Below are 27,789 nucleotides of genomic sequence, written 5' to 3' on the forward strand. Positions count from 1 at the left end.
TGTAGTCACCACCAGCCACACAAGTGCACGCGCACACAAACACACACACACACACACACACACACACACACACACACACCCCAATTACCTATGTATTTGGCAAAGGAGTACACATCTAATCATTCACTAAATGATGCAAACTGTTTATGTGCTCCCATAGATAAGACACACACAATCTCTAAGCACAAAGCTTATAGTCACAAATAACTTTCTGCTTAGATGAAATTTCAATTAATAACCACAAGGAGAATTTAATTATTTAATACAACTACTAATCTATCACCAATAAAATCTAAGCAATCACATCACAAAACAAAGAGTTATATTCAGCAAACATGCATTAATAATCATACAACTTAACATTACCCAAGAAAAGGAGTTGGATATAAAAGTTTGTATAATTTTTGGTGGTTTTCAAATCTTATGGCACAGATTACCAAAAAAATTGTAAAAACAGATTTCAAATATTTTCAGTAAAATGGTAAAAAATTTAATAAGCCTTTAAGTTTTCATAGTTGGCTCAAGATTAAAGCATCAAGCTGGCCCCAATCTGTCTAAATGGACAGAGAATAGTTAAAATGACTGACGCTTTAGTTACAATGGTAGAGGAAGTCTCTTCCTTTTATCAAAACCCTTTTGGGGTTAGATTTTTCAATGTGAACATGTCTTTGTAAATACTGTGAGAATATAGACCTGGAGACATATGTAGTATCAGGACAGAAATGAAGTCTAAAACATGAAGTCTGACTGGTCAGCAGAGTCTGTTGTTCCCAGACTATCAACACCTTGCCAATACAAATCTGAATGGCTACCCAACTGGCTGACGTTCTTCTACGGAATTGTCTTATTATCAATGCAGTGTTCACACTCCATTAACCTGTTTCTACAGAGTGTATGTAATTAGCAGGGCACTAAGTTTATAAACGTGGGGCAACTCAAAATGGAAAGACCTTTTCAAACAAAACCTTTCTTTTCTATTTTAAATTCTCTGTGTCATGTTATTCTTGAATTAATAAGAAAAAAATGAGGGGAAGCTTTGAACATATCTTGTACTTTTCATCAAGGCTAAAGTGCAAAATATCTCCATAATCTCTGGTATTTTAATAGAGAAAAGTATCAAACATACATAATAAAGGAACAGTAAAATACAGACAAAAAAAACTCTCAAATGTACAGGAATACATATATTTTCACCAACTTAAACTTCTCTTTCTTCAGTGAAATCTGTAAATGAACCATGTTCTCAAAGAACTTTGTTTGACTCTTCCCCATGACCAGAAATTCTAAACTTATAGTGAAAACATATGAAGAAACCAAAACATTGCATGACAATGGACACTAAGTTCGTAAAGAACCTCCTTTAAATGAGATATTATGTAAGAAAATACCATGGAAATAATAATCCTATGAGAATTGTTTTAAGCACAGTAAATTTGAGCCTTGGTCTTCATGAAGATACTACAGTTTGTATAGAAAACTATAAATATACAAGACTCCAAGGGAAAAAAGTCAGGATACATATTGTCCAACATTCTTTAAGCTAAAAACCTTTTGAAAGGGGTAAAGATGGCTGATGGCCAATTGAATCTTAAGCCAGGCAGAATCTCAGTACTTGGGCAGGAGCATTACTCCAAAGTCAAGGCCAGCCTGTTCTACTCAGCAAGGTCCAGGCCAGCCAGGGCTTTATAATGAGAGCCTGTCTAAAAAGACCAAAAACTGGAAGGAAAAAATAAAGAGTACAGAACTACAAAAACCTCCTAGGTCAAAGTGTCCTCCCCAAAGGAAGCACATGTTCTATAAGCATATAACTTAGATACACTGTTCAGGGAGTGGAGGATGCTGAGTTACTAGAGTCCCTTCCAAAAAGTGTGTCTTTAAATTAAGGAGACATTAATCTAATAGTGTAAACAAGTCTGGCTCAGAAAGAAAACTGAACATATCCCAGATCTGTCCATAAAAGTAACGATGGTACATCTTTAATATTAAAGGAATAGACTAGAAAAAGTTCAGTCTCAGAATTGACTTTTAAAAGCTCATTTGTGCTCCTTGGTGGGTGCATAGTAAAGTTCCATGGGTTTGTTCACTTTCCAGTATTTCTCACTGACCAATTCCAAAGAAAATGAGCCATTTAAAACCTAAAACAAAAAGAGAGGCAAGATTACAAAAATGCATGGTGCTCAGTACAGTGAGACTAAACAAACAAAAGGTCCCAGGATCCCGTGCACAGCAGAACAAAGGGCATCACGAAGTCATTATCTGCTGCTTTGCAGATTAATGTGGGCCTAGGGTTCCTGCTCCTAACAGGCTCCACCCAAACCACTCCTTGCTACTTAGTCAAGGAGCTCCCCCTCCACAGTCACTGACAAATACTCACAGTGAACTGGCCACTGGCTGTGGCTATGTAAATGGTGTACTGTTTCTCACTGGCTGTATCCAGGTTCATCTGGTTTGATTCTCCTTTGCTTCGAAGTTCTTCTAAAGCTAGCCTCACAGCCAGATACTTGGATAAGTGATCAACGGTAGCATTGCCTGAAGTCTTTATGTATCTAGAAGAATAAAGCATCAAACATTTAATTTGTAAAGTTCCTAAATCATGGAGCCAAAAAGCTATGTAAAACATGTATGTTCTAATTATTGAAAATAAATAGAAATTAACTATTCTATAAGGAAAGACAGGTCATGAAAGCTCACTACCCTTACCTTCTAAAATACATGGAACAAAGCAACAAAAATCAAAGCAATATACAATGTATTTTTAATAAATTAGCAAACCTTTCAACCTTAATTACTTGAATCTGTTGCCTGCAAAAAGAGGAATATTAAGAATAAGAGGAAATTGTCTTAAGAATTAACATTTTTGCTGGGCATGATGGCTCACGCCTTTAATCCCTGTACTGGAGAGGCAGAGTTCAAAGCCAGCCTGGTCTATAGAGTGAGTTCCAGGACAGGCAGAGTCTCACAAAGAAAACTGTCTTGAAAGGCCAAAAAAAAAAAAAAGAAAGAAAAAAAAGGAAGAATTTACATTTGTGGTTTTGAAAGCTGAAGCTGAACAGAGAAATACTGATCTTAGTATCTCTGTAAGCATGGTAGACTACTCAATCACTCGTTCAACAAATATCTGATGCTTGGCTGTGCTCCCAACAGGCACTATGTGAGAGGTGTGGAAGTTCACCCTTGCCAGTATGAAACTCAGAGCGTCTTCTGGACCAAGTTTTTCTTCATCTCCTATGAGGTCTGCTCCTTCATGAAGAGCAACTTTTTATAGAAAGAATACAAAAAGGAAAGGAAGAAGGGAAGCACGGAGGGAGGAAGGGAGGAAAAGCAAACAAGCAATCTAGGCAGTAGTTCAGATTGAACTCTAAAACTAGGACGGGCAAATACTGCCTTTATTTCATACACAAACTGTTCTAGGAAACCCTGTGAAACCATGTGACCTGGAACCAGCTCTTACCCACACTTACCTCGTCTGTGCACTGTCGTCCTTTTCCATAAGGGTTGGATGGGGCCTGAAGACTAACTCAATCTCACTAGCACCATCCATCACTGGATCGATGGCCACTGCTGCATTGTTGTTATCCAGTTCAAGCCCAGAGTCATCAGATGTTTTGGTCCGTTTGTTACTAGGACCCGCTTCCTGATTGCTGTGTGTGGATGCATTACTACAATGGGAACTGTCACCATTGTCTTCTGCTCCGCTGCCATTTTCAATCTGCTGCTTTTTGCCTCGCTGTAATCTAATTGAGAAGGGTTTGAAAGTATGATCTTTAAGGCATCGGACTTGAAACCATTTTGTTTGTTTTTTAACTGTTATTTTAATCTTATGTGCATGGGTGTTTGTGTCTGTAGTACACCATGTGTGTGTAGTGCCTAATGAGACCACAAGAGAATGCTGGATTCCCTGGGATTGGAGTTACACACAGTTGTGAGCTGCCATGTGAGCTGGGAATTGAACTCAGGTCCTCTGAAAGAGCAGCCAATGCTCTTAACCCCTGAGCCTTCTCTCTAGCCCTCAACTTTAGAATTCTAAAATTTGGAGAAAATAAAAAGTCAAGAGAGAAAATTTGACGAGTAAATTTGGTGAAATACATTGTCATTGTTTCCCACATGTCCCTCAGAGATCTAGAAGGCTCATCTTGGGAGGCAGAAGCAGCCAATCCCTGCAAGATAAAGGTAAGCCTGATCTACAGAGCAAATTCCAGGATAGCCAAGGTTAGAGACTCTGTCTCAAAAATAAAATTAACAAAGTATTCACTTGGTAATTATTATTAAACAAATAAAGACTAGAAGAATAATGGACGAACATGTGATCTCACGCCTATGAGGTGTCAATTAGAAGGTAGGTAGTTACCAGGAACAGAAGAGTGAGACAGAATAGCACTACTAGTCGGTTATAAGTTTCTGTTTTACAAAATGAAAAAAAATTCTAGCAGCTGGTCAGGAGACATAAGTAAGCTAAATGAACTCTATCACTGATTTACACATAGTTAACATGCTTTGTTACATGTTTACTACAATTTTAAAACATAGGAAGGCCCACATGGCGGGCAGTGGTGGTGCACGCCTTTAATCCCAGCACCTGGGAGGCAGAGACAGGTGGAATTCTGAGTTTGAGGCTAGCCTGGTCTACAGAGTGAGTTCCAGGACAGCCAGGGCTACACAGATAAACCCTGTCTCAAAACAAACAAAAACCAAAACAAAACAAACAAAAGAAAGGCCCACATGAAGGAAAAACAACCAGAAGACTAATTCCGTAGCAACACTGGACCATGTAAAGCTGAAGCAAAGCTAACATGACATGTTATAATGGCAGCATTTAAAGAATAAAGTTCAAGTGAGGGACAGTAAGTCACATCTAAGCAGGATGCTCTGTCCTGGTGGCAGTATTTTACAATTAGTATACAAAGAACTGAGATGGGAAGGGGGGGGATTATAAATAATGACTAAAGTACATAAAACATTATCTATATGAAAGTATTTGAAAAAGTCCAAGTGGAATCTAGACTCCAAAGCCAGTAGATACACATGTCAGAAAATAAGTGCTGTGGAAGGAAAGCAGGCAGGAAGGACAGGAATGGAGTGCTAGAGTAACAACACACTCAAGGAGGAGAAAGAACTGTATTATCATGAGCACCATCTGAGACAGAGGTGCTGAAAGAATGAACACACACAAACGCTCTCAAAGGCAGAAGCTAAGCTGAGGGCAGCAAGAAGGCTGCAGTGTGGTTCCCAGCCAAAAGCCTATCACAAAAGGCACTCAGATGGCACAGCAAATAAGGGTCCTTACAGTCGGTCACCTGACAATCTGGGTTCTAGTCCCAGAACCCACCTGATAGAAGCAAAGAACTGATGCCCACAAGCTGTCCTCTAAATCTTTGTATGTGGGTTAGACAAGACCAGAGACTAGCTACAGAAGCATTTCACCAAGGATAACTGCATTTCTCATGAGACTAACATAAACAACTATTAAGTCCTTACAACTAAGGATTGTACTATATTCTAAAAAGAAGTACACTCAACATTTAACACTGTATCTACTACTTTCAGAAATATAGTTATAATTCACAAATGGAACTTATCTTTTCACCTTTACAGCACAGGGGGTTTTGACCACTGTACTTCAGAATCACTGATAACCTAAAAACAAACCTGAAGCCCTGAGATCAAAAAACAAAAACAAAAACAAAACAAAAAACAAAAAAACCTTTTCAAGACATCCTGCTATTGAGTCTTTTGACAGCCATTACACCAGTGGGCCTTTTATTTGGAAAATTATGATTATCCCTGAAAACTGACTAGACTGGGAAATAAAAGCAGGGAAATAGAACAGCAGTAAGCCTGGTTCCGATAGTTTTCACACTGATATACTTTTTAACTATCCAAGAGAGGCCAGCTATACAGACCTTTAATCCCAACATTCAGAGGGCAGGAGAAAGAAAGCCAATCCCTGCACATCCAAAACTAGTCTGGTTTACAGAGCAAGTTTGAGGTAAGCCAAGGCTACACAGTGAGACCCTGTCTCAAATATAAAGAACAATCTCTGAGCTATTGAAGAGGAAATAAATTCAGTCTAAAGTTCAGCAGTCCAGCCTATGTCTGTCTGTCTGTCTGTCTGTCTGTCAATTAAAGCCTGAAATTAGATAATGTCATCTGTAGACTATTGTACTAAAAGTTGGACAAGTAATGATGCTGGCAACACTCCACTTGTAAAAATGAGAGAAAAACTTAATAACTTTGAAAAAATGGCTTAGAACAAAAAAAGAACAAGCAGACTCTCCTGAAATCCAGGCAAGAAAACTATTAAAAGAGGAAAGAGAAATAAATTGCACTAAATGCTGCTAGGTACAATGATGTCTTCAACCCATTTGCCATCATACTGCACAATTAACACAGAGCTCACTATTAACTTTCACAGGGGCATTATGACAGGGCAGTATAAAAGGTAACTTTAGAACCAGATATATATTATAGAGAGAATCCTCTCAAATGTATTTATTCTATGTAGATGAATCACAAGAAGATTGTCTTTATACTTATCAATATTGGCATGTGTATGTATGTGTGACACATCTCTATGGGCATACTTTGTACAAGTCAAAGGATAACTTATAGAAGTTGGTTCTCTGCTTCCACGGGGATTCACTGGGCCTCACACACCCGAGATTCTAGTATTTTAGATGCAATACTCTAGAACTATGTGCAACTATTTTGTCACTGTGTTTCATCTTACAAAAAAAGCAAGCCCATTATTTGGTAAGTATTTGACACAGTTCACCTCTGGCCCCTCTCATGTACCTGTTCATGGCCTGTATCTTCAGCCCCTCCTCAATGCTGTGGCTGAGAGCCTGCTGATTGTTGTGCTTGTTGATCCTAGCTAACACTCTCTCTTGATGGGCTTCATACTCATCACGACTTGGATAGATCTTGCTGATGAGTGCATCAAAGTTTGGGTCTGGCCTTAGTGATCTTTTAGAAACCAGTTTTTTCCGACAGGTAGGACATTCTTTGTTGCTAAATAAAAGAGAAGAGAATTTAAACATGACAGTATTATTGTACTAAAACCAAAAATATCTAATTTCTAAATAGTTGTTTTTACTATCACAAAAATGTAAAATGTTAACTAAACTCTCCTTGAAAACCAGATAAACAAGTCAATCATGATTTCAGAAACTGTAGCTGATACCATTTGTGGGGATGGGGGTTAGGAGAGATGTGGAGATGCCCGAGAGCAGTGCTTGGTGGCTCTCCCTGTAATCTCAGCACTTGGAAGGCTGAAGGAGATTGCATAGAAACCCAAGGCAAGTGTGAACCACATGACAAGTTTCAGACTAACCTGAGCACAATGTAAGAAAGAACCTGTCTTAAAACAAAGAAAAGAAAAAGCCCTCCAATAATTAAATCCTAGACTCTACACTTTTGAGGAAAGGTTCCAGTTCTCAAATACTTATTATAGACAACATATTTCTCCAACTCCAGAAAGCACTGCTGTGCTACAGTCTAAGGGTACGGTAATAACTCTTTCCAACATACCCACTTCTAAGGGCTGTGATGATACAATCTGCACAAAACCGATGTAAACACTCCTTTGTAGTCATGGTGTTCTTCAACATATCCAAACAAATTGGGCACATTAATTCACTGTGTAGACTTCTAGGTGAAACCACAATTTCCAAGCCATCTGTTATTGCCTCCTGTAAAAAAGTGATACTTAATCTTTGTTATTAAATCTTTGTTATTATTGACAAACTCAAACATACCCAAGTACTAAAGGCCATAAAAACAAGCATCTATGTACCTGTCACTCAGGTCACTGCTATGTTCAGCTCATGGTCAATTTAAACATAAAGCCAATTTCGGCCTAGCTAAAATATTTCTCCAGGCTCTTGAACCTGCATTATTTAAACACACGTAATGCTAAAAGGAGTGTCTCTGAGGGAAAGGGGGAGACAGGAGAGAATATTAGTAGGAAATTAGCCTGCCTGGTTTATGTGGTGCTGGGACTGACCCATGGCCTTTTGATGTTAGAGTCACTCTTACTGTGTTAGAACCCTAGCCCAGAATTATAAAACATTTTGAGGAATAGCATGAATTACTTAACTTATAAAAAATGCTTTTAATTTTCAAGATGGAAGAATTCTTAGGGTTTGGTTAGGCCTAACTCTGCATCTTGAAAGAAAATAGTATTAAACACTAATCAAGCCACACCGCTAATTACTATGACCAGAACTACTAAGGAATTATGATTATGAAGTCAGTGTGAATTATGGGCCCTTTCCTCCCCTAAACTGCTTTTAGTCAGGGTATTTTATAAGGGAAACAGAAAGGAGATGAGGGACCCCAGCTGTAACGGAAGCATTTGAGAGACAGGCACGATGATCAAAAGGTCCAAGGGTGTCCTCTGCAACAAAGTGAGTTGGAGGACACCCTGGATGAGACTGTCTCAAAATTGTTTAATTCCATCAATGCATCTAAGTTTTAACAGTTTAAAATATCATGTAAAAATCACCTTTGAACCTCAAAAAGTCTAATTCTACAGAAAAGTTTTTTATTTAAAAAAAAAAAAAAAAGGTCAAGCAAATATGAAGATACACTTCTAAATAACTAAGGTTACTTAACTATTTTCTAAATGGTGAAAGCCTTTAGATGAAATCAGATTTTATTCATGTTAGTTCTCATATCTAGTTTAAAAAGTACTAATAATCCCCAATATTTCACCTATTTTTCAGACTCCAGTTGGCACCTCTGTATGTCCAATCCAAGAGAAAACATACAATGAATAGTTTTAAGCATGTCTGCCTCAAGCCTGCCATTCCCCCATTCTTAGCATGCCCTCCTTCTCACAGCAGTGTCTGTCCTGTCAGCCCTGCTCCACTTGTCCCATTATTTCTTATTACTGCAAAAGGAGGCTTTCCCTTTATTCAATTTCTATACATATGACTTTATGAATATTGAGTTCTTTGGTCTCTAAGTATTCTGCAGGCTAAGGTCACATCAGGTTTATCCAGCATTTTTTCCCTGACGCCTAACAGAGGTTATGAGTTTATAAAACTTCTCTGTAGAATTAGACTTGAGATTCAAAGGTGATTTTTATATGATACATTTTAAACTATTAAAAGTTAGATGCTTTCATGAAATTAAACAGAGAATGTAACTTTGTTGAATGAATGAAGTGTCAGCCAAACATGATGCAGGACTGCTGTTATCGCTGCTAAGTTCTCTCTCTCTCTTCTTTTAAAGATTATTTACTTATTTTATGTATATGAGTACACTGTAGCTGTCTTCAAACACACTAGAAGAGGGCATTGTATCCCATTACAGATGGTTGTGAGCCACCATGTGGTTGCTGGGAATTGAACTCGGGACCTCTGGAAGAGCAGGCAGTGCTCTTAACCACTGAGCCATCTCTCCAACCCACTAAGTTCTCTTTAAGTCTTCCTTTTCTACAAAGGTACCCCAGTTTACATAGACCTCCTATTTCCATAAATTATAGCAGTCTGCATTATATTACCTGAGGTGTTCGTTGTAACTCGTACAAACTGAGTTCCCATGTTTTGCTTAATGGTTGAGTTCCATTTGTCTGCACAGCCTGAGACATTTCTAGGAATAAAAATGAGATGAAGTTTTAGTACTTGAAAAGGAAGTGCAACAATGGTCTAAATATATATGCGTTCCCCAAACTGGTGTCTAAACTTTATACCTTAGAAAGCAATACTTCAAAATACACCCCCCAGTCTTCAACATCTGAGAACACTTGGGAAACAGCAAGGTTTTTTTTTCTGACATTACTTATGTCTACCTAGGAATTGGTTCCATCAAAAAGGAGCAAAGTACTTTTAAATATTTTTAAGGAAAAAATAAAATAAAAAAACAAACACCACATCCCTAACCCAGAGGAACCTTGTCTGCCTTCCTGCTTATTCTCTCCCGCTAGAAAACATTTATTACTCCCCTAAAATGTATGTATCTCCCTACTTCCCTTTCTGTACCATTAGACCCTTCTTTGAAGTATATTCTTTCTCTTTTCAATCTGCCTATTGTTAGTCTGTTCCAGCTGAATCCATCACTGGGAAAGTTTAAAAGAGAAAACCTAATCTCCAATGTATTAAGAGGTGAATCATATCAGGCAGATGCCCTTTGGGGCAATCCATTAGTTACATAGGAGACTCTAGCTCCACTGGTCAGGGCAAAATAATCAGCCACATGGAAGGCATTAGAAAAATTCCAGACAGCTTCATGTCATAATCACCAATATAAGATCATGATTAGGGGAAACTAAGCTTCCAACTTCTATCTGGGGAGGGAAAAGAAGTACACTGTGTATGTCCCCAATAATTCAACGTTCCTGGGGTCTACCCAAAGAATGGGCTTCTGTCCAGCCTGTCTCTGAAATGCTAACATGATCCAGGCAGTGCAGGAACTCTCCTGACAACTCAGATGGAAACTCAGCATAGAAACAGTGCATGAAAACAACCTCAGTTCCTTAGCTTCTCTCTGAGGCAGGAAGCAGTGATCTAATATATCTGGGAAATAAATATCTAGTCTTGCCTGATTTCAGTGCTGGAGGATTCTGAAATACCCATCCAGCTGTCCAGGACAAACAAAGCAGGCAAGACTAGAACAGACCAGAGAGGCCTCAGAGTCTTCTCTTGCAGAAGGGGCAGCCTATGAAGACTGAGAAAGGCAACAGTTTAATTAATATGATACAGGGACATAAAGAAACTACACAGGGAAATACATTCCAAAAAAGGGAAGATAAATCACCAGCAAATGGCTCTGCTTAATTGACACATGATTTACATACCACAAAATTAAAAATAATAGAAACATGATCATCAGGCTCAGGAGAATAACGCAAACACAAAAATCTTAACAAAGAGAAAAACTAAAAGATAAAATATCTGAACTAAAAATTTCACTAGAACCCAACAGCTGGCTAGACTAAGCAGGCAGAAGAAAGGGCTCTGTAGTAGGGAGTTGTCTCTAGAAGGGGGTATGAAGGAAGCAGGACGTTCACAGGACATGATGAGAACCAATAGCTGCATTACGGAAGCTCTCGAAGGGAAAAGGAAACGGGAACAAATGCTTATTTAAAGAGATAGATGCCCCTGGTTCATAACTGGCGTGATAAGCACTGCTATTCTGTCATGTTCATGACAGACTGAAACACTTCTGTAACCATAAGCCAGAACAAATCCTTCTGCTTCATTTTCTCAAGATATTCAGGTCACAGTGACACAACTAACCAAGGAACCAAGGCCACTGCAACAATAAAACCTGGTAAAAAGGATTAGTTAGCATCTTGGAACTGGTTTGTGGGAGAATTTTGGAAGTTTAGAGAAGCTGGCTAGGAAAAGTTTACAACAGTATAAGCAAACTTCATGGATGAATTTGGTAGGAACTCAAAGTTCAACACACCCACAGGAATGCAGAGAGCAAAGGCAGAGCTTCTGTAGTTTCAGACGGGATAGCGCTCATGTTACATTCCAAAGGACACTCTCTACTACAATGTCTATGGGTTTCAACTATTAAAGGCTAAGTTTAACAGTGACAAACTAATTAGTTTGGCAGGGAAAATTTCAAGACACAACACCACTCAGCATCTGTTATTGCTGGCCATTTTTATTTTTTAGCTGAGTTAACAATGACAGAAGCCAAGCTAGAGCAAAAAATTATTTATCTGACCTGAAATTAAGAAAGGTGTGGATAAGGAGAGTGTGCATGAGCCAGCCTGGTGGTGCTCACCTGCAATCCCAGCACACAGAAGGGACTGCAAATTCACAGCCAGCGAAATGACTCAGTTGTTAGCCACTAGGCCTGGCAACCCGAGTTCAATCTCTGAGACACAAGGTGGAAAGAGAAGATGACTCCGAGAACTTGCCACGGTGGCAGAAGCACACATAAGCACATGCAAAAATCACAGAATAAATCCAAAACTATGAAAAAAAAATTACTCCAGGCAAGGTGATGCATACCTTTAGTCCCAGCACTGGGGAGGTAGAGGCAGAGGCAGGTAGATGGATCTCCCCAGCCTAGTCCACAGATAGAGTTCGAATTCTAAGCCACCCAGAGTGACAGTGAGACTGGGGGGTGGGGGGGGAATCGGGGGGGACTGGCAAATAAATTCAAAATCAGCCTGCTCTAATGCAGCAAGACCTACAGAGGTGAAGGGGAGGTGTTTGAAATTACATCAATGGGCTGGAGAGATGGCTCAGAGGTTAAGAGCACTGTCTGCTCTTCCAGAGCTCACAACCATCTGTAATGGGATATGATGTGTGGCCTAGAGACTGTTTTTGTGGTATTTTGGTGAAGAATGTTACTACTTTTTGCCCTTGTCTGAAGAGTCTACCTGAGGCTAAGATGAAGAGACTTAAAAGATTAACTGCATTGACAAAGTCTCAGAAACACTCATGTTCTCTGGTTAGACTGTTCTCTGGTTAAGTCTCATGGAGAGCATTTTAAACAAGCGTAGCAAGCTGAGACAGGAAAAATATATAATATATGGTTCAAGTATTAAAGAGGCTCCAGGAAGTGAAATGGAGCTGAGTCCTGTGTTCAAGGACATTAAATTAAGGGATTGGTGACCTTGAGGAAAGATCCCACCCAGCAAAGATTAGGTCCAGGCTTGGCAGAACAAGCCTTTAATCCCAGGATGCAAAGGCCAGCCTTGAACAGAGTTCTAGACCAGCCTTGAACAGAGCAGGTTCTAGGTGAAGAAAAGGCTATTGGTGAAGCCTAGTTGCAGTGGAAGACCCCAGTGTACTGGAGATGCTAGTACCTTGAGTTCATCACCAAGAACAGTGACAACAGTGGAATGGTTCAACTTGTTACAGAGGGCAGAGCTGGAGAAGTGATGACAGCACTTTGGAGGAGCCCAGAAGATCATGTGTGGATCCTAGACACTGAAACAAGAAGCTGTAACACTGAAGTTGCCTTGGAGACCCCAAGATGTTCAAGATGCCAGAGCCATAGGTCTCGGGCTATCTGCAGAGGAAAGCTGCTAACAGGGAGTAGAACTAGCCCAATCAACAAGATGAAAAAGAGGGCTGAAGAGATGGCTCACAGGCTAAGAGCACTGACTGCTCTTCCAGAGGTCCTGAGTTCAATTCCCAGCAACCACATGATGGCTCACAACCATCTGTAATGGGATATGATGCCCTCTTCTGGTGTGTCTGAAGACAGCTGAAGTGCACTCATATAAATAAAATAAACAATTCTTTAAACAAGATGAAAAAGGAGTTGGAAATCTGAAGACCTCCTTGAAAACAGACACACAGAGATGCAGAGTTTAGAGATTGCCCAGATGGTTTCCTGTCTTGCTTTGGGGGTTATAGTTAAGTGATCAGATGAATCTGAGAAGAGACTTTGAATTTTTAACATTGTTGACATTGCTATAGACTATGGGGACCCTTGAAGTTGGACTAAATCTATTTTGCATTATGCTATGTTTAGGTATGGCCTCATAGACTCATATGTTTGAACAAGCCTATGGGGGCCAGGGAGTAGAATGTGATGGTTTGTATATGCTTGGCCCAGGGAGTGGACTATTAGAAGGTGTGGCCCTGTTGGAGTAGGTGTGTCACTGTGGGCATGGGCACTAAGACCCTCATCCCAACTGCCTGGAAGCCAGTATTCTGCTAGCAGCCTTCAGATGAAGATGTAGAACTCCCAGCCAGCTCCTCCTGCATCACGCCTGCCTGGATGTTGCCATGTTCCCACCTTGATGATAATGGACTGGACCTCTGGAAGCCAGTCCCAATTAAATGTTGTCCTTATAAGAGTTGTCATTGTCATGGTGTCTCTTCACAGCAGTAAAACTCTAAGACAGGAGTCATTGTAACATTAAGAACTATATTAAAGTATCGAACAAAGCATTAGGAGATGAGAACCACTGGTCTAAGGCAATCCAGACACAGATAAAGCTTGTAACACAGCTGAGCACTCTATGGAGCTGCCTTGGTATGCATACAGAATACAGCCACTACAGGGTCTGTGGATCTTTCACCAAAATTTCAAAGGAAGGCCTAGATGGCTAAGTGATCAGCTTGTGGCAGAGTCAGAATCTCTGCAGGCAGCCCCACAAAGGACAAAGTATGGAACCCTGGGGTACTGGAATTGGCCGGAAAACAGGCCATCTATCTATAGAAGAATGCTGCAAGTAGCTCAAAGAAAGTCCATGCCTGAGAGTTAGACCACGTGGGACAAAAGGATGTGAAGGCAGCACTGCCCAATACTGGGGAGCACAAACTACACCACATGCCCCAGAAGGTGGATGTGAGCCTAGAGGATTTAATGCTGTCCAGCTGAATTCCAGCCTTGCTTTAGCCAATTCCTTTTAGATAATCGATTACCTCTCCCTTTTAGAGTGGATTTACTTTGACAATATGTATCGCAGAGATTTAATTGGTTGTATTTACATCTGTGTTCTTACAGCAAAATACCAGACAGGAACAGCTTAGGAGAAGCATTTATTCTGGCCCATAGTTCAGGAGATCCAGTCTATCACATAAGGGTTCGGCTTGTGGAAGCAGTGGCCGAGACTCAGCAGCTGCTTGTCATTCTGCATTTACTCATCAAGAAGCCAAGAGTTGGGGCTGAAAATGAGGCTGGGCTAGAACTCTCAGGCCTGCACCCAGGTGTACAACCAACAGGAAACAGAAGCACACAATACACAAAATTGAAGTTACTCCTTTTTGTTTGTTTGTTTGTTTGTTTTTTCGAGACAGGGTTTCTCCGTGAAGCCCGGGCTGTTCTGGAACCCACTCTGTAGACCAAGCTGGCCTTGAACTCAGAGATCCACCTGCCTCCCAAGTGCTGGGATTAAAGGCGTGCTCCACCACCGCCCGGTGAAGTTACTCCTTCTTAACTGATGTGTAAAACCAAAAATGCAAACATATTAACGGGCACTAACCTCCTCAAAAGGCTTATATGCCTATACAGGTGGCCAACTTGTGCATCCACTAGTCAAAGTGGTTGGGTTGTGAGGCTCCTGATCTAATCGATGGGTCAATGTCTTGACTTAATAATCTGATCAATAGTATTTCTGGGAGATGGTAGAGACCAGGAGTTGATTCCCAACTGTAGAAAGCTGGTCATTAGGAATGTGCTCCTAATGTTTCCTTCTGCTTCAAGATCGTCAGGAAATAAGTACCTCTTGCTAGGTGGTATCAGCATACCCCCATTAACCCCAGCACTCCAGAAACAGGCAAGCAGACCTCTGTGAGTCCAAGGACAGCCTGATCTACACAGCAAGTTCCAGGAAAGTCAAGGAAATACAAGAAGATTGTCTTGAAAACCATCAACCAACTAACCAAAAGACTAAATAAATACTGCTTTTTTTCTCTCGCTCGCTCTCCTTTCCAAGTAACTGATAAACAGCTAACTAAAACAGCATCTCTCAACCAGTGGTGGCACACACCTTTGATCCCTGCACTGAGGAGACAGAGGCAGGTGGATCTCCTTGAGTTCCAGAAGAGCCAAGGAACACAGGGAAATCCTGTCTTAAACAAACAAACAAACAAACACCTCCAAGCAGCATCTCTCAGGCCACTTAAGTTGACAACTAACATTAGCCATCAATTCTTCCCTCAGGTATCATCAAGAAATCACACCCTAATTGATTACTGGAAAACAAGTTGAATGCAAAATAAAGTACTTTATTTAAATCCATTTTCCCACCTCTAAATCTTTCCCTTACCTCTTGCATTATATTATGTAACATGTAAATGAGCAAAGAATTTATTCCTTTATTAAAGCAATGCTTGCTTACAGGAGAGATGTTACATTTTAGAAATGTACTCAAATCAGGGAAGAGTAAGAAATTCAGAGTAGGCAACCCCAACTGCCATCTTGGGACAGTGCGGGCAGGACCTGTCACCACTTTCAGCACCATAATCTAAAGCTGTGCCTGTAAACCAGATACCAACCACTAAACTCCCAAAGACACAAAGAAACTGTTCTTCCTTTTCAATTGAAAAGCTTATTGCACAAAACATCTGGAATACTCACCTAAATTACTGTGTTAGCTAGTACTTTTGACTTGAATATTTCTTTTGTGTATTATAGAACACAGAGAAGAAACTATTCAGATTGACTTTCCAAATTTTTATTATTCAGTATTAACTTTCTGAATACCAGTAGACCCTTTAATGTTTCATACTCTCCACAATTAGTTGTTATAAGGAAAATAAATATTTTAAAGACATAACATAGTACTTACTCTATACACAGTATCCTACTGTACTCCTGCCAACCATATCTCATCCCCTCTAATGCTAAGCCTATACACAAAGAACTTTATTGGCAGCTCCATCTTTCTCTATCGTTTCAGAATTCAGCTATCAGGGTCCTGCAAAGGTCAGTCCTAGTGATCTCAGCTACAGTCTGATTTTCTTCCTGTCCCTTTGCCTAAGGATCTTAAGTTAACAGATCTATAGTAAAAACGGTGAGTAAACATTACTAGAAGCTTTCACTGTGACAGGAAGCCTCTTACTTACCTGCTAATGGACAGGACAACTCCAATATATGCTTTCACACAACTGGATAATCATTTTAAGGACACAAAGACATAGTCAAATAAGGGAGGAAAAAGAATCAGACAAGGCTCCCTAGAGGAAAGGACTCCTTCCTGGAGAAGGGTAACTAACTACTTGAGGAGAGAAGGCAGGACAAGAGTAAGCAAGAGCAGCACTCAGCTTAGGTAGCACTCAAAGCATTCATTCATTGTGAGCTGAGTAGGAAGCTCCACCCCAGTGCTTGGGAGGCCACATTTACCTCAGAAACAGAACAAAGAAAGAAACAAAGAAAAGAGGGGCAGGGAGAGTAGCAGGTAGTTAAGCTGCAAATGTAAACTAGAGTACTTTAAGGGAGGCCACATGCAAGAAGGCCCTGCAGCACAATAATGTGCTTAAACTGGCAAAAAAAAAAAAAAAAAAAAAAAAAAAAAAAAAAAAAAGCAAGCAAAAATAGAGGACAGTTTAAGAAAGGTAAGAATCCTAATTAAAACACCCATGCACTAACATTCAAGGGACAAGATGTGGCTGCATTAGAGCTATTAGCAGTAACAACCAATGGGTAGAACAGAACTAAAAAAAATGTGGGGGGCAGAAAGAGGGGGGGATATATACCATTATAGGAAACAAGTTAGAAATATAGTAAAGGGTCCCCAAACCTGTGACTGCTTGGGTGTTGATGTAAAACAGAAAATGATATTTTTATCATTTCTTTTTTTTTTTATTTTATTTATTTAATGTTTGAGTGCTCTGCTGCATATACATCCACCTGCCTAAAGATGGCATCAGACCTGTTAGGAATTGAACTCAGGACCTCTGGAAGAGCAACCAGTGCTCTTAACCACTGAGCCATCTTACCAGTCCCCTACCATTTCTATTCTAAACACATTAGTGGATGTTCTAAGACAAGTAAACAAGAAAACAAAACAAAAAAGCAAGAAGACAAGAAATAAAGACACGCAAAGCAGAAAGTAATTCTGTTCAGATGCTATCATCTGATAGCAAAACTGGAAATTCCACCGAACTGTAAAAACTAAGCTAGTAAAATCAGTTGATTAGAAATTCAACACATTAAGAATGACATAAAAGGGAAATAAAACAATTCCAAATGGACAAGCACACACACATGCACTCACTCACACACTTGCCAAGCATATATAAGCACAGAAAAGTAATAGTTGTATACCACAAACCTATATTCCAGTCAGCAGTAAAACACAGACACAAAAGGAGGTATTACCAGACATCACACAGAGACATCAGAGACACTTTAATGCACAGGTACACTATGTTCACACAGTAGTGAAAATTACCTAATGACCCATTTCTTGGTACTGTTTTCCAATTTAAAATGGTGCATTACTCAGGAATAGATTTAAGCAACACTAACAAAAATCTATACATTCAAAACAACTTTTTAAAAAAGTAAAGCCAAGTGTGGCAACATATCTGTAATCACAATACTCCAGAGGCAGGAGGACTGTAAAGCTCAAGACTAGCTAGTAAGCTCTAGGTTAGCCAGAGTTAAGCAGCAAAGCCCCATTTAAAAAAGCTAAAAGAGCCTGGCATGGCCTGTGCCTTTAATTCCAGAACTCAGGAGGCAGAGAGGCCTGTGAGTTCAAGGCCAACCTGGTCTTATATATCAAATTCCAAGCCAGCCACATGGCATAGTGAGACCCTGTCTTAAAAACCTAAAAGAAAAAAATGAAGGCAACATGTATTTACAGACTAAAAAAGTTAAAGATTTTAAAGAAAATGACACAACTCAAACTAAGTCGATGCAATCTTTCAAGATCCTAGCACTAATCCTGCACCCCCCCAAATCATAAAGCTCAGGCCTGGTGAGATGACTCAGAGTCTAAGAGTGCTTACTGCTCTGGCAGGACCCAGTTTCCAGAACTCACACCAGGCAGATCACAACCACTTGTACCACCAGGTCCAAGGGCTCTGACACCATCTAGCTTCAGGGGGCACCTGCATTCAGCCTCACAACATACACGTAATAAATACAATTAAGCACACTGAAAGTAATCACAAAGCCCATCTCAAAATTCACACAGAATCTCAAAAGACCTAGAATAATCAAAATAGTATTGAGAAAAGAAAAAGTTAAAGAATTTCTGTATTCAAAATTAAACACAAAGCTGTATTACTCAAAATGATGTGGGTTGGAGAAATGAAGCCAAGATTACTCAAATGTGGAGGGGAGAGATGAATCTTTTCCACAAAAACTGAGAAAATCAGGCATCCACATGCAGACAAAAGAAGCTGGACCCAAATCTTACTATACACAAAATACATCTCCAACATTGGATTCTGCAATGCATGCAATGCTGTGAGATGGACTATCAAAAGCACAGACAAGAACACTATCTTGTCTTAATAAAAAAGCAACCTATAAAATGCAAGAAAACACTTGGAAAGTTATCTGGTAAGGGATTAATATCTAGAATACATTAAAGAACTCCAACTAAAACAAAATGAATAGCTCTATTTTCTCAACAGGCAAAGAACTTAGCCACAGCCATTTCTCCAAAGATGCACAATAAGCACAGACAAAAAAAGGAGTTCACTATCAGTAATCATTAGACAAAGCTAATAAAAATAGCTCCTCCCTCCCCCATAACCCTTCCTCAAAAGCAGTGAAGGCCTCTCTAGTTTTCTGCCTCTATTTATTATTCAGCTTTGTAAAAACATTGCTGCCACAAGGTGGAGACAATCTGCTCACAGGAACGTCGTCGTTACTGAACTAGGAGCGAGGCTGAGGCTAAGCTTTCCATGCTAATGGCAAGCACAGCTTCTAGGTTCCAGGGTGAACTAAGGCTAACCACTTTAGCTGAAGATTCATTCCCTTATTATAGATTTGTATTAAGCAGCCTCAAAAGCATTCTTTAATGCTCTAAGGAACAAAGTTTACCTCATTCTCCTGAGCTAGGATTTAACAACTTCTTTCAACTTCAATACCCCAACCATTATTACAACTATTACCTGCCACCTTTTCTTTCTAAAGCAAGCCAAAAAGCAGCAAATAACACACGAATCTATGCAGAGAAGACAGGCATAGTAGCTCACACCCTGTGATCCAAGTACAAGGAAGTAGGATCAAGAGGATCAGGAGTTCAAGAGCAGCCTTAGCCACATCTGGTGTTCAAGGTCAATCTGGGTTAAGTAAATATGTATGCACACAGTATTAAGTCATAACCAAGGCTTTCTTGCATCTGTACCTTAAAGAGAATGATTATCCTCTATGACACTTACGTTTAAAGCAGTGAGTTACTGGTAGGTTTTACCTGAATTGGTATCCTTAGTGCTACAGACCTTGTAGGGTTCTTAGTTTTTTGTTCCCGTGCAATTTGGAAGGGTTCTGTCTAATTTGACCAGAACCAACCAATTTTGTTTAATTCACTTCATATGTCTGTCCTTTTGACAAGTCGCATTCTTTACCCTGATACTTTACCTCCTAGTTCTCATCTGCCAGTAATACTTTGTTATCTCTTCAAAATCAAAGCAAGCTATTGATCCAGTAATCGTACCACACATCATAGCAAGAAAAACTGGTATTCAAAGCCATGATTTCTTGGGAAGAGGAATGTGCATTAAGGGGCTAGGGATATAGCTCAGTTGGTAGACTTCTTGCAGAGCATACACAAAGCCCCGACTTCAATTCCCAGAACCGCATAAAGTTGGGAGTAACAATACCAGTAATCATAGGTAGGAGAGATATCTAGGTCCACCAATTAAAAATGTTACAAGGAAGAAAAATATACTGACCATTTTATTTCTGGAGATGGTATAGATTGTTGAAAAACTGTATTTGTAATAAAGAGAATAACCTAAGCCAGGTATAGTGGTGCACACTACCAGGGGATGGTTTTATGTATTAAGATGCTGATCAATTGGGTTGCAGTCTGAATGTCAGCATCGCCAAGCATTTCCTATCTCAAAGTTGTGTAAAGACTGTTTTCCATAACCTCAGATTGCTAACAAAGAGGAGGGGCAGGAGAGGAGGCAGGACTTCTGATCCAAATAAGAGTACCAGAGTGAGAACCAAAGTGAGGGAGATACACCACTGAGGACTGGCCATGGGTCACCAGGGGAATCTCCATGAGAGGATAATTGAGGCAGGAGCAACCAGGATAAAACTAAGATAGCAAGTAATGGGGCAAGTGGTAGCCTAATCAGGCTAGATTGTGGTTGGAATACAAGAGTACCTGCCCAGCTAGAGTGCTGAAGCTTATAATAAACAAAGTCTCCATTTCTTCATTTGGAGCAAGAACAGTAGAAAAGCCCCTGAATTTACTTCTAAAACACACCTTTTAGTCCCAGCACTTTTGAGTTCAAGACCAGCCCTGTCTACTACTGTTAGTTACAGGACAGCCAAGGCTACACAGAAAAACTGTTTTTGAAAAGCCAATAACGACAATAATAGAGAAACCTAAAAGATATTTCAATTTTGAAAACTAAGAGAAAAAAACCCTTTTGGAAAGCAGCTAGTAATTAAAATTTACTGATAAAAAAGGTCATATTCTTTAAGACTATAATCTCAGTCTAGGGAATAAAGCCCTTAGGAATTTGAGTCAAGAGAATTTAAAGTTTTGAAGCTAGCATGGGCTACAGGCAATTGTTATAGGTAATATTTTTACAATGCTTACCACTGTTTACAAAATCCCATTTAATTCCAAGAGTCTCTTGAAGTAAATACTATTCTCTTGCCTTCATTTAATAAACTCAGCTTAATAAATAATGTAATATTTAATAAGGAACCTGAAGCAACTTTATGTTGCTCATCTCACCAGAAAAACTAGAAATTTTATGAAGATGGTAAAATGACATGGAAATAAAGCTTTTAAAGCAAGAAGCACCATTAGTGTATACTTGTGTATATCAAGTATATTTTTATACATTTGTGATGCCTACTAAAGCAAAGCTCTGTATAATCCACTAGGCATGTGTTGGTGGGTACTGCTGCAGGGGACAAAAAAAAAAAAATTGGCAAATGACTCGCATCCTCGGCTTTTTTCCTCCTACTTTGGTGTTTTTTTGGCTCAGGATCTTACTAGGTCGGTCAGGCCTTCCGTCTTAGTATCTTTACAAATCTTCCATTGGGTCAACTGGGCGGGCATACAGACACATGAACACAAGCATACTCAGAGCAGCCAAGATCTGCTTGTAACTGGAGGAAGACCTAGAAACCAAGTAAGTCCCTCCCTTCACCATCTTTTTATAAGTGCTGGCTGGTGACTGAGCCTTGTGAAAAGGAGGCTAGCATTACTCCAGCACTATATATAATCCTAATCCTACATATCAAGTCTCTTACCTCCAACTTGAAAACTCCTATTACATATACTAACGTTTCTGCGATATATAGTAAGTAAGCCTTCTTGAAGACATTTGGCTGAGTTCCAAGATAGCTCTCATATGCTGAATTAAATTCTGCATAAGAAAATAGTGTAAATAATGAGAGTTCAATGCAATTACTGGCATGGAGACATATATCCTTTAAAAAGTAACTAATTGAGTTCTAAATCAATATGGTGTCTGGTGGAGGAAAACAGGCAGAAAGTCAAAGCAAAGCACTCTATAGGATCTATACATTTCACAATAGCTAACTGGGTAACAGTCATCAATACAATAAGGGAAGAGAGGAGAGTTGATAATAAAATATGTCAGAAACAAATGAGGAATTTGTTTTCTCTTCCAGAAATAGCATTAATTAAGAAGGAGGTAAGAGCCTAGACAGAAGCCGCCAAAAGCTGAAGAATAGCGTAAGCTAACTGGAGGCTTCTGGCAGAGGTGTGGGAAGGGAAGGACTCAGTTCTACTTCAGGGGCCTGGGCAGGCCACTGAGAGTCTGATCAGTGGATTCTTTGGGGTAGGCCACAAGGGGGATTGGACATGGAAGGACTGGGAAGTGAATGTGACATGATGGAAAACTCCCAGAAAATCAATAAAAAATGTTACCTTGAAAAAAATAATTGCTACTGGTTCTGAAATACAGCCAATCAGAAATCTAAAGCTGTTTTCTATCAAAAGCTGGTGCTATATAACTACTTCAATTAACTAAAGTGAATTGTTACATCCAGAAAAACTAACTTCCCAAACGGTTTTTGAATGACCCTGGAAGGAAGAAACATAAAGCACCCAAACATTTATATACATAGTACTAGATTTAAAGTACAAGGAGAGTTTTTATAATTTGGATGTATGAGTCACAAAAATACTTAACAATAATGTGATAAATTGAGATAGCTCATAAAAACAGCTTTCACAGGAAATGATGGACAGAGAAAATAAAGGTGGCTTTGATCAGAATCTAAGATAAAAATAATACTACTCATTAAGCTTAGCTCAGCAGACAAACAGCTATGTCCTTTGGGCTCTCAAAACACACCGCTCATCTGTCATGGCATTTAACACATGTACAGTAGTTTGTGTCGTGCCCACTGAAACTGATCTCCTTTAGGACAGAGCCCTTTAATGTATTTTTCTAATTTTAATTCCTAGCAAAGTGGTCTGGCACACAGATAAAGATGTTTTTTTTTGAAAGGGAAAGGGCATGGTTTCCTATTAAAAGTATTGTATTTTATCATGTGTCATTTGTGCAGGTCTTTTTACTCACTGTCTCAATTCTAACACTATCCTCCTAAAATACAGTCTATGAAGACAGAATAAAATCATAATTCCTGTCAGTAGGGTTTATTAGGTAGTAAAATGGAAATTGGGAAACAGGAAAACAGGCCTTCTAAGGTTGCTGTTAAGTTGAAACTCTAAGTCAGTCCCTGGCAGAGGGGGCAGTACCTGGCTCTTGTCATCGGCAGCTTCTTTGGGTATTTCCTGAACCAGTCATCACACATCCTGTAAACTAGCAGCTGACCTGTACACCACCCACACCAGCTGCATGGACCCTCTTCTCAGAACACAGAACTACCGCTAACATCTCCTTTTTGGATTTATGTCCATCTAACCAATCTCCCAATATTAAATGTTGTTCTTACTCAAGCTGTTAAAAAGATTTACTTATGTATTCCAGTGCTCTATTTGCATGTATGCCTTCTGCATGACAGAAGAGGGCATCTGATCCTATCAGAAGATGGTTGTGAGCCACCATGTAGTCGCTGGGAACTGAAGTCAGGACCTCTAAAATGGTCTTAACCTCTGAGTCATCTCTCTAGCCCTGAAGTTTGCTTTCTTTACTGGGACTTAATATATTGCTAAACAGTCTGTGTACCACATGCACGTAGTGCTGGCTTCAGAAGCCAGAAGAAGGCATCAAACCTGCTAGGATTGGAGCTACACCTTAATGTAAGCCATCCTGTGGGTCTGGGAATCAAATTGAAACCAAAGCGCTCCATCTCCCCAGTCCTCTAGACCTAGGAAATCTGACTGTTCGCTTCTAAGATACCTTGCTACTTCAATAAATTTGGTTATTTTATAAAAGCCATTTTACAAATGCTAACTTGAAATCAGTCATTTGTTTCTGTTAAGATGAAGCATAGAAGCTACTGAACTTTTGTTTTAGTGATCCAAACTCTCCAGCTTTGGAATTAAAAAATATATATTGTTGTGGTTCAAATTAGCCCAGAAATGCCCCTATAATCATCTATTGCTCAAGGAAAGAAACTGCAATCTGTTTCATGACTAACACAGACCTGAACTTTCTGGTTATTTTAAAGTCATTTTCTTCAGTGCTGGGTACTACGTCCAGGACGCTGCATACTAAACACAACCTCCACCACTAAACTATGCAATCTTTACATTTTACATACTGACTTTGAATTCTAACTTCTTCATAAAAAAAAAAAAAAAAAAAAAAAAAAAAAAAAAAAAAAAAAAAAAAAAAAAAACCCCACTAGGCTGGGCATGGTGACACAAGCCTTTATTACCAAAACTCAGGAGGCAAAGGCTACTGGGTCTCTAGGAATTCCAGGCAAGTAAGGACTACATAGTGAGAACCGGTCTCAAATAAATAAACAAATACTCCACTATACAAATAAGCAACACATCTGCTGAAAGCCAATGATAGAAATTCTTAAGCCTTTTAAAATCTGCCCATTACTTTACTTACTTAGCATGCCTTCACTAGAATTTCAATCTGAAGTTAACTTTTAAAGTAACTTTTCACTATTAGAGTTAATAAACTAAAATTATAGCAAATGGCAGTTACATAGAAGCAATTCAATCTCAGAATGTGTGGAGGCAGTAGGGCATGTTTCTTGGAACTGCTGGTAGCACACTGCAGCTCAGCTCCAATAGAAGAGACTTATCCACACAAGTCCACATCAGCTGCCAAATGCCATAGAGCTTTAAAAAAGAATTAAGAACATGGCCAACTCCTTTAGAGTTTTTCATTGCAGGCCAAACTGGTAATAGGCCACCCACCTCCTCAGCATCTACAGTCAGGAACTCATTACCTAGCTAGCTCCTGACACAGTAAAGCTAGTTTCTAATTAAACTCCATGTGTCTCATTACAAATTCAAAGTATCTATGTGAAATCACAACCTACACTTCCACTCTACACACCCACACAGCAAATACCGAAGACCCACAGAATCCAGGTCCACAGTACTCCACCTTTGGGGATAGGAGAGGGGCATGGAAAGTGGTGGAGATTGGGTCTCTATGTAGTTCCAGGCTGTCCTAGAACTGAGACTGCCTCTGCCTCTCAAGTGCTTGAAATTAAAGGCATGTACCATCACATCCAACTGAGTGTTCAACCTTTTGACAGTGTCATCTACAAACATGCTGCTGGGTGCCATTCTTAGCTGTCCTGGAACCTATGTGGGCCAGGCAGCAGGTTGGGCACTCTTAACATTGGAAACCTGAGATCAGTAATAGACTAACGAAATTCCAAACATGTTTGCAGACTTAGTCTATATTTCTATGTACTCTACCTGGGCACTGTCTTGAATGATCCACAGAGAAAACAAAACAAAAATAAACAAAGCCCATTAAATTTCTAGTATTTTGCATGTCTGTGGTGTCTGTTATATTATTTGTTCTAAGTTAAAGCTTTCTGCACAGCACATTAGAGGGCTGTTGTCTTATTTTTCAAATACAAAGACTATCCTTCATAGTCTCCTTTTAGAGGTTTGGATTTTGCATTGTTGTCTGTGCTTGTTTGAGGCAGTCTCATATAGCCCATGCTGCTCCAGGATGACCTGACTCTACTCCGAAAGGCTAAATGAGAGCTATGTGTCTAAAGTCTCCAATTTAGTTTTCATCTGTAACTAATGTTGTGTCCATTCCACACGAGGGATGTAGAGAAGTAAACTTGGAAGAAGTAAAACCCATATTTGGTGTGATACCTAGAAATTGTAATGTTATATATTTACCAGTTATTTTACTAAATAGTAGATTAGGTGTTACTATCAAGTCTTTAATAAAAGGATACCTGTTGATTTGGCAAGTAGAGATTTTAGAGAACAAAGAGGTATATCCAGGAGTAGCATTGCTGCCATTTAAGTTCTTTATAAACCAAAGGTTAAAAGTTCGATTTAAGACACAAAATGTAAAGTTAAATTTAAGACACAAAATGTAAGCCAGTTGTGTTCAATGTCTATAATCTTGTCACTGGGGAAGCTGAGACAGGAGGATTGCCTTAAACTAAGTATCGAGTTCAAGGCCAGCTTGCCTGGACTATACTGAATGGGTGGCTGGCAAAAGTAAATAAATAAAAATAAATCTCAAAACCAGACATCTGATTTATCCAACAATTACAAATAATTTGCTACCAATTCCACTAAGTACTCCAGTTGCTCATCACGGAACTATCAAAAAATAATTTAATGCAAATGGCTTATGGTACTTTTAATTAAAATATCAGCTTAATTACTTGACACTATGCCTCCTTTTTTACTTCAAAAGAAATAATCTCATACCAAATACTTAAATGCCTATCTAAGCATTTTCACACACTGTATAGAAAGTCTGACATTTCCACAACACGTCACAAGGCATACAAACTTCCGACAGCTTCTTAAAAAGACACCCAATAGGGCTTCGGGGACATGAATTGGTAATTTGCTTCGGTGGGCAAAATAATAGAAATGAACCTCAAAGTTTCCAAGACCGAATTTTACCAACAACATTATCTTTGAGAGTAGGAAGGCGACTTCTGTAGCAAGGGAACGATTCTAAACAAGGACCAGGGCTGGGGAGCCGACGGGCAGAGAGGGGACCAGGGATTTCGGCAAATACATCCCGGGGTCAAAACACGGAGCAGCCAGCAGAACAGACAGAGTGGCCCCCTCCCCCAACGCCGCCTCCAGGGTGAGCCCGTGGCTCGCGGAGGTAGCAACAGATACTCCGGGGCAGGCGGCGGCTCTCCAGGAATGTGGGGGCCGCGAAGGGATCCCGAGCCCAACCCGGTGCCAGGTCCCGAAGGAAGGAGGGTTGTCCGCCCGGGGCGCCCCTCCCCACCCCCACGGCGCCGACCTCCGGGCCCCGCGGGTAAGCCCAGGGGTAAGTTCGACTACTGCTCCGGAGCCGCCCTCGAGGCCCCGGGCGCCGCAAGCCGAGGGTGGTGCGGGAGCGCTTCCCCGGAAGGACTCGGGACGCCTCGCCAACACGGTGCTCTCGGGCCGCGAACAATGAGCCCTCCCGGGCGGGCCGCGAGCGGCAGAGCGAGCGGCCGGGGGCGACGGCGCCATCGCCTCACGGCCCCTCGCGGCCACGGACACACACACACCCCCAGCCCAGCCGCCGCTCGGGCCGCAGCCCGTCCGGGATCCCCCCCCAGCCACAGCCCGCCGCCCTCGCACGCGTCGCCATCCCGCCTGCCCGGCTCACCGGCTCCTGCCCCAGCCCGGGGCTGCGCTGGCCACGGCCGGAGCGAGAAGCGAGGATCAACCGCCGGCGCCTCCGCACAATATGGCGAGCCTCGGCTTCCGCAATGGAGCTCGGGAAATACAACAGGGGCCGCTCAATATTCATGAGAGACTGGGGCGGGGGGAGCCGGCTCGGCCGGAGCTGCGGGGAGGGCGGGAAGGAGCGAGCGAGCGAGGGAGCGAGGAGGCGGAGGCGCGGGACGCGGACGTGCTCCGCGCGGGGAGGGCCCTGGCGTAGGGGAGGGGGCGTGCCTAGTGCAGGCCCGGACCGTCAGGCCACGCCCACACCCTGGGCCTGGCTCCGCCCTCGCCCGCGGCCACAACTCTCCAGGCAACCCCCCCCCCCAGCGCCAGCGTAGCCCCCGGCCAACGCCTGCTGACTCGGGCGTCTCCTTTCTGTCTGCTTTCCGGTCCTGGAGCCTTTCTGGGCCTGCACGGGGCCCACAGGTTGCGCTTTC

The 27,789-nt window shown here is 40.8% G+C and overlaps 1 protein-coding gene across 2 annotated transcripts; it reads right to left on the reverse strand.

Moving 5' to 3' along the window:
- Nucleotides 1-245: 245 nt before the first annotated feature.
- Nucleotides 246-27,534, reverse strand: Rnf2 (ring finger protein 2). Of its 2 annotated transcripts, none has more exons than XM_034513344.2 (7): nt 27,294-27,534; nt 9,506-9,594; nt 7,528-7,688; nt 6,793-7,008; nt 3,462-3,734; nt 2,375-2,546; nt 246-2,135 (listed from the first exon to the last, which is right to left on the reverse strand). In XM_034513344.2, exons 2-7 carry the CDS (start codon nt 9,590-9,592, stop codon nt 2,034-2,036), a joined length of 1,011 nt encoding a protein of 336 aa, XP_034369235.1. In that variant the 5' UTR covers nt 9,593-9,594; nt 27,294-27,534; the 3' UTR covers nt 246-2,033. The 2 variants fall into 2 exon arrangements, with proteins under 2 accessions (XP_034369235.1, XP_034369237.1); XM_034513346.2 differs by lacking the exon at nt 27,294-27,534 and adding an exon at nt 11,740-11,759.
- Nucleotides 27,535-27,789: the final 255 nt, after the last annotated feature.

The sequence above is a fragment of the Arvicanthis niloticus genome, chromosome 10 (genome assembly GCF_011762505.2).
Source record: "Arvicanthis niloticus isolate mArvNil1 chromosome 10, mArvNil1.pat.X, whole genome shotgun sequence".
Lineage (NCBI taxonomy): Eukaryota > Metazoa > Chordata > Mammalia > Rodentia > Muridae > Arvicanthis > Arvicanthis niloticus.

Excerpts from the sequence above, each read along its gene's own strand:
- Rnf2 (XM_034513344.2), bottom strand. The coding sequence starts at position 9,592 with ATGTCTCAGGCTGTGCAGACAAATGGAACTCAACCATTAAGCAAAACA. Across the intron at positions 7,689-9,505 it reads AGTTACAACGAACACCTCAG|GAGGCAATAACAGATGGCTT; the intron begins GTAATATAATGC and ends ACTTTTTTACAG. Across the intron at positions 3,735-6,792 it reads AAGATACAGGCCATGAACAG|ATTACAGCGAGGCAAAAAGC; the intron begins GTACATGAGAGG and ends CTTCTCAATTAG.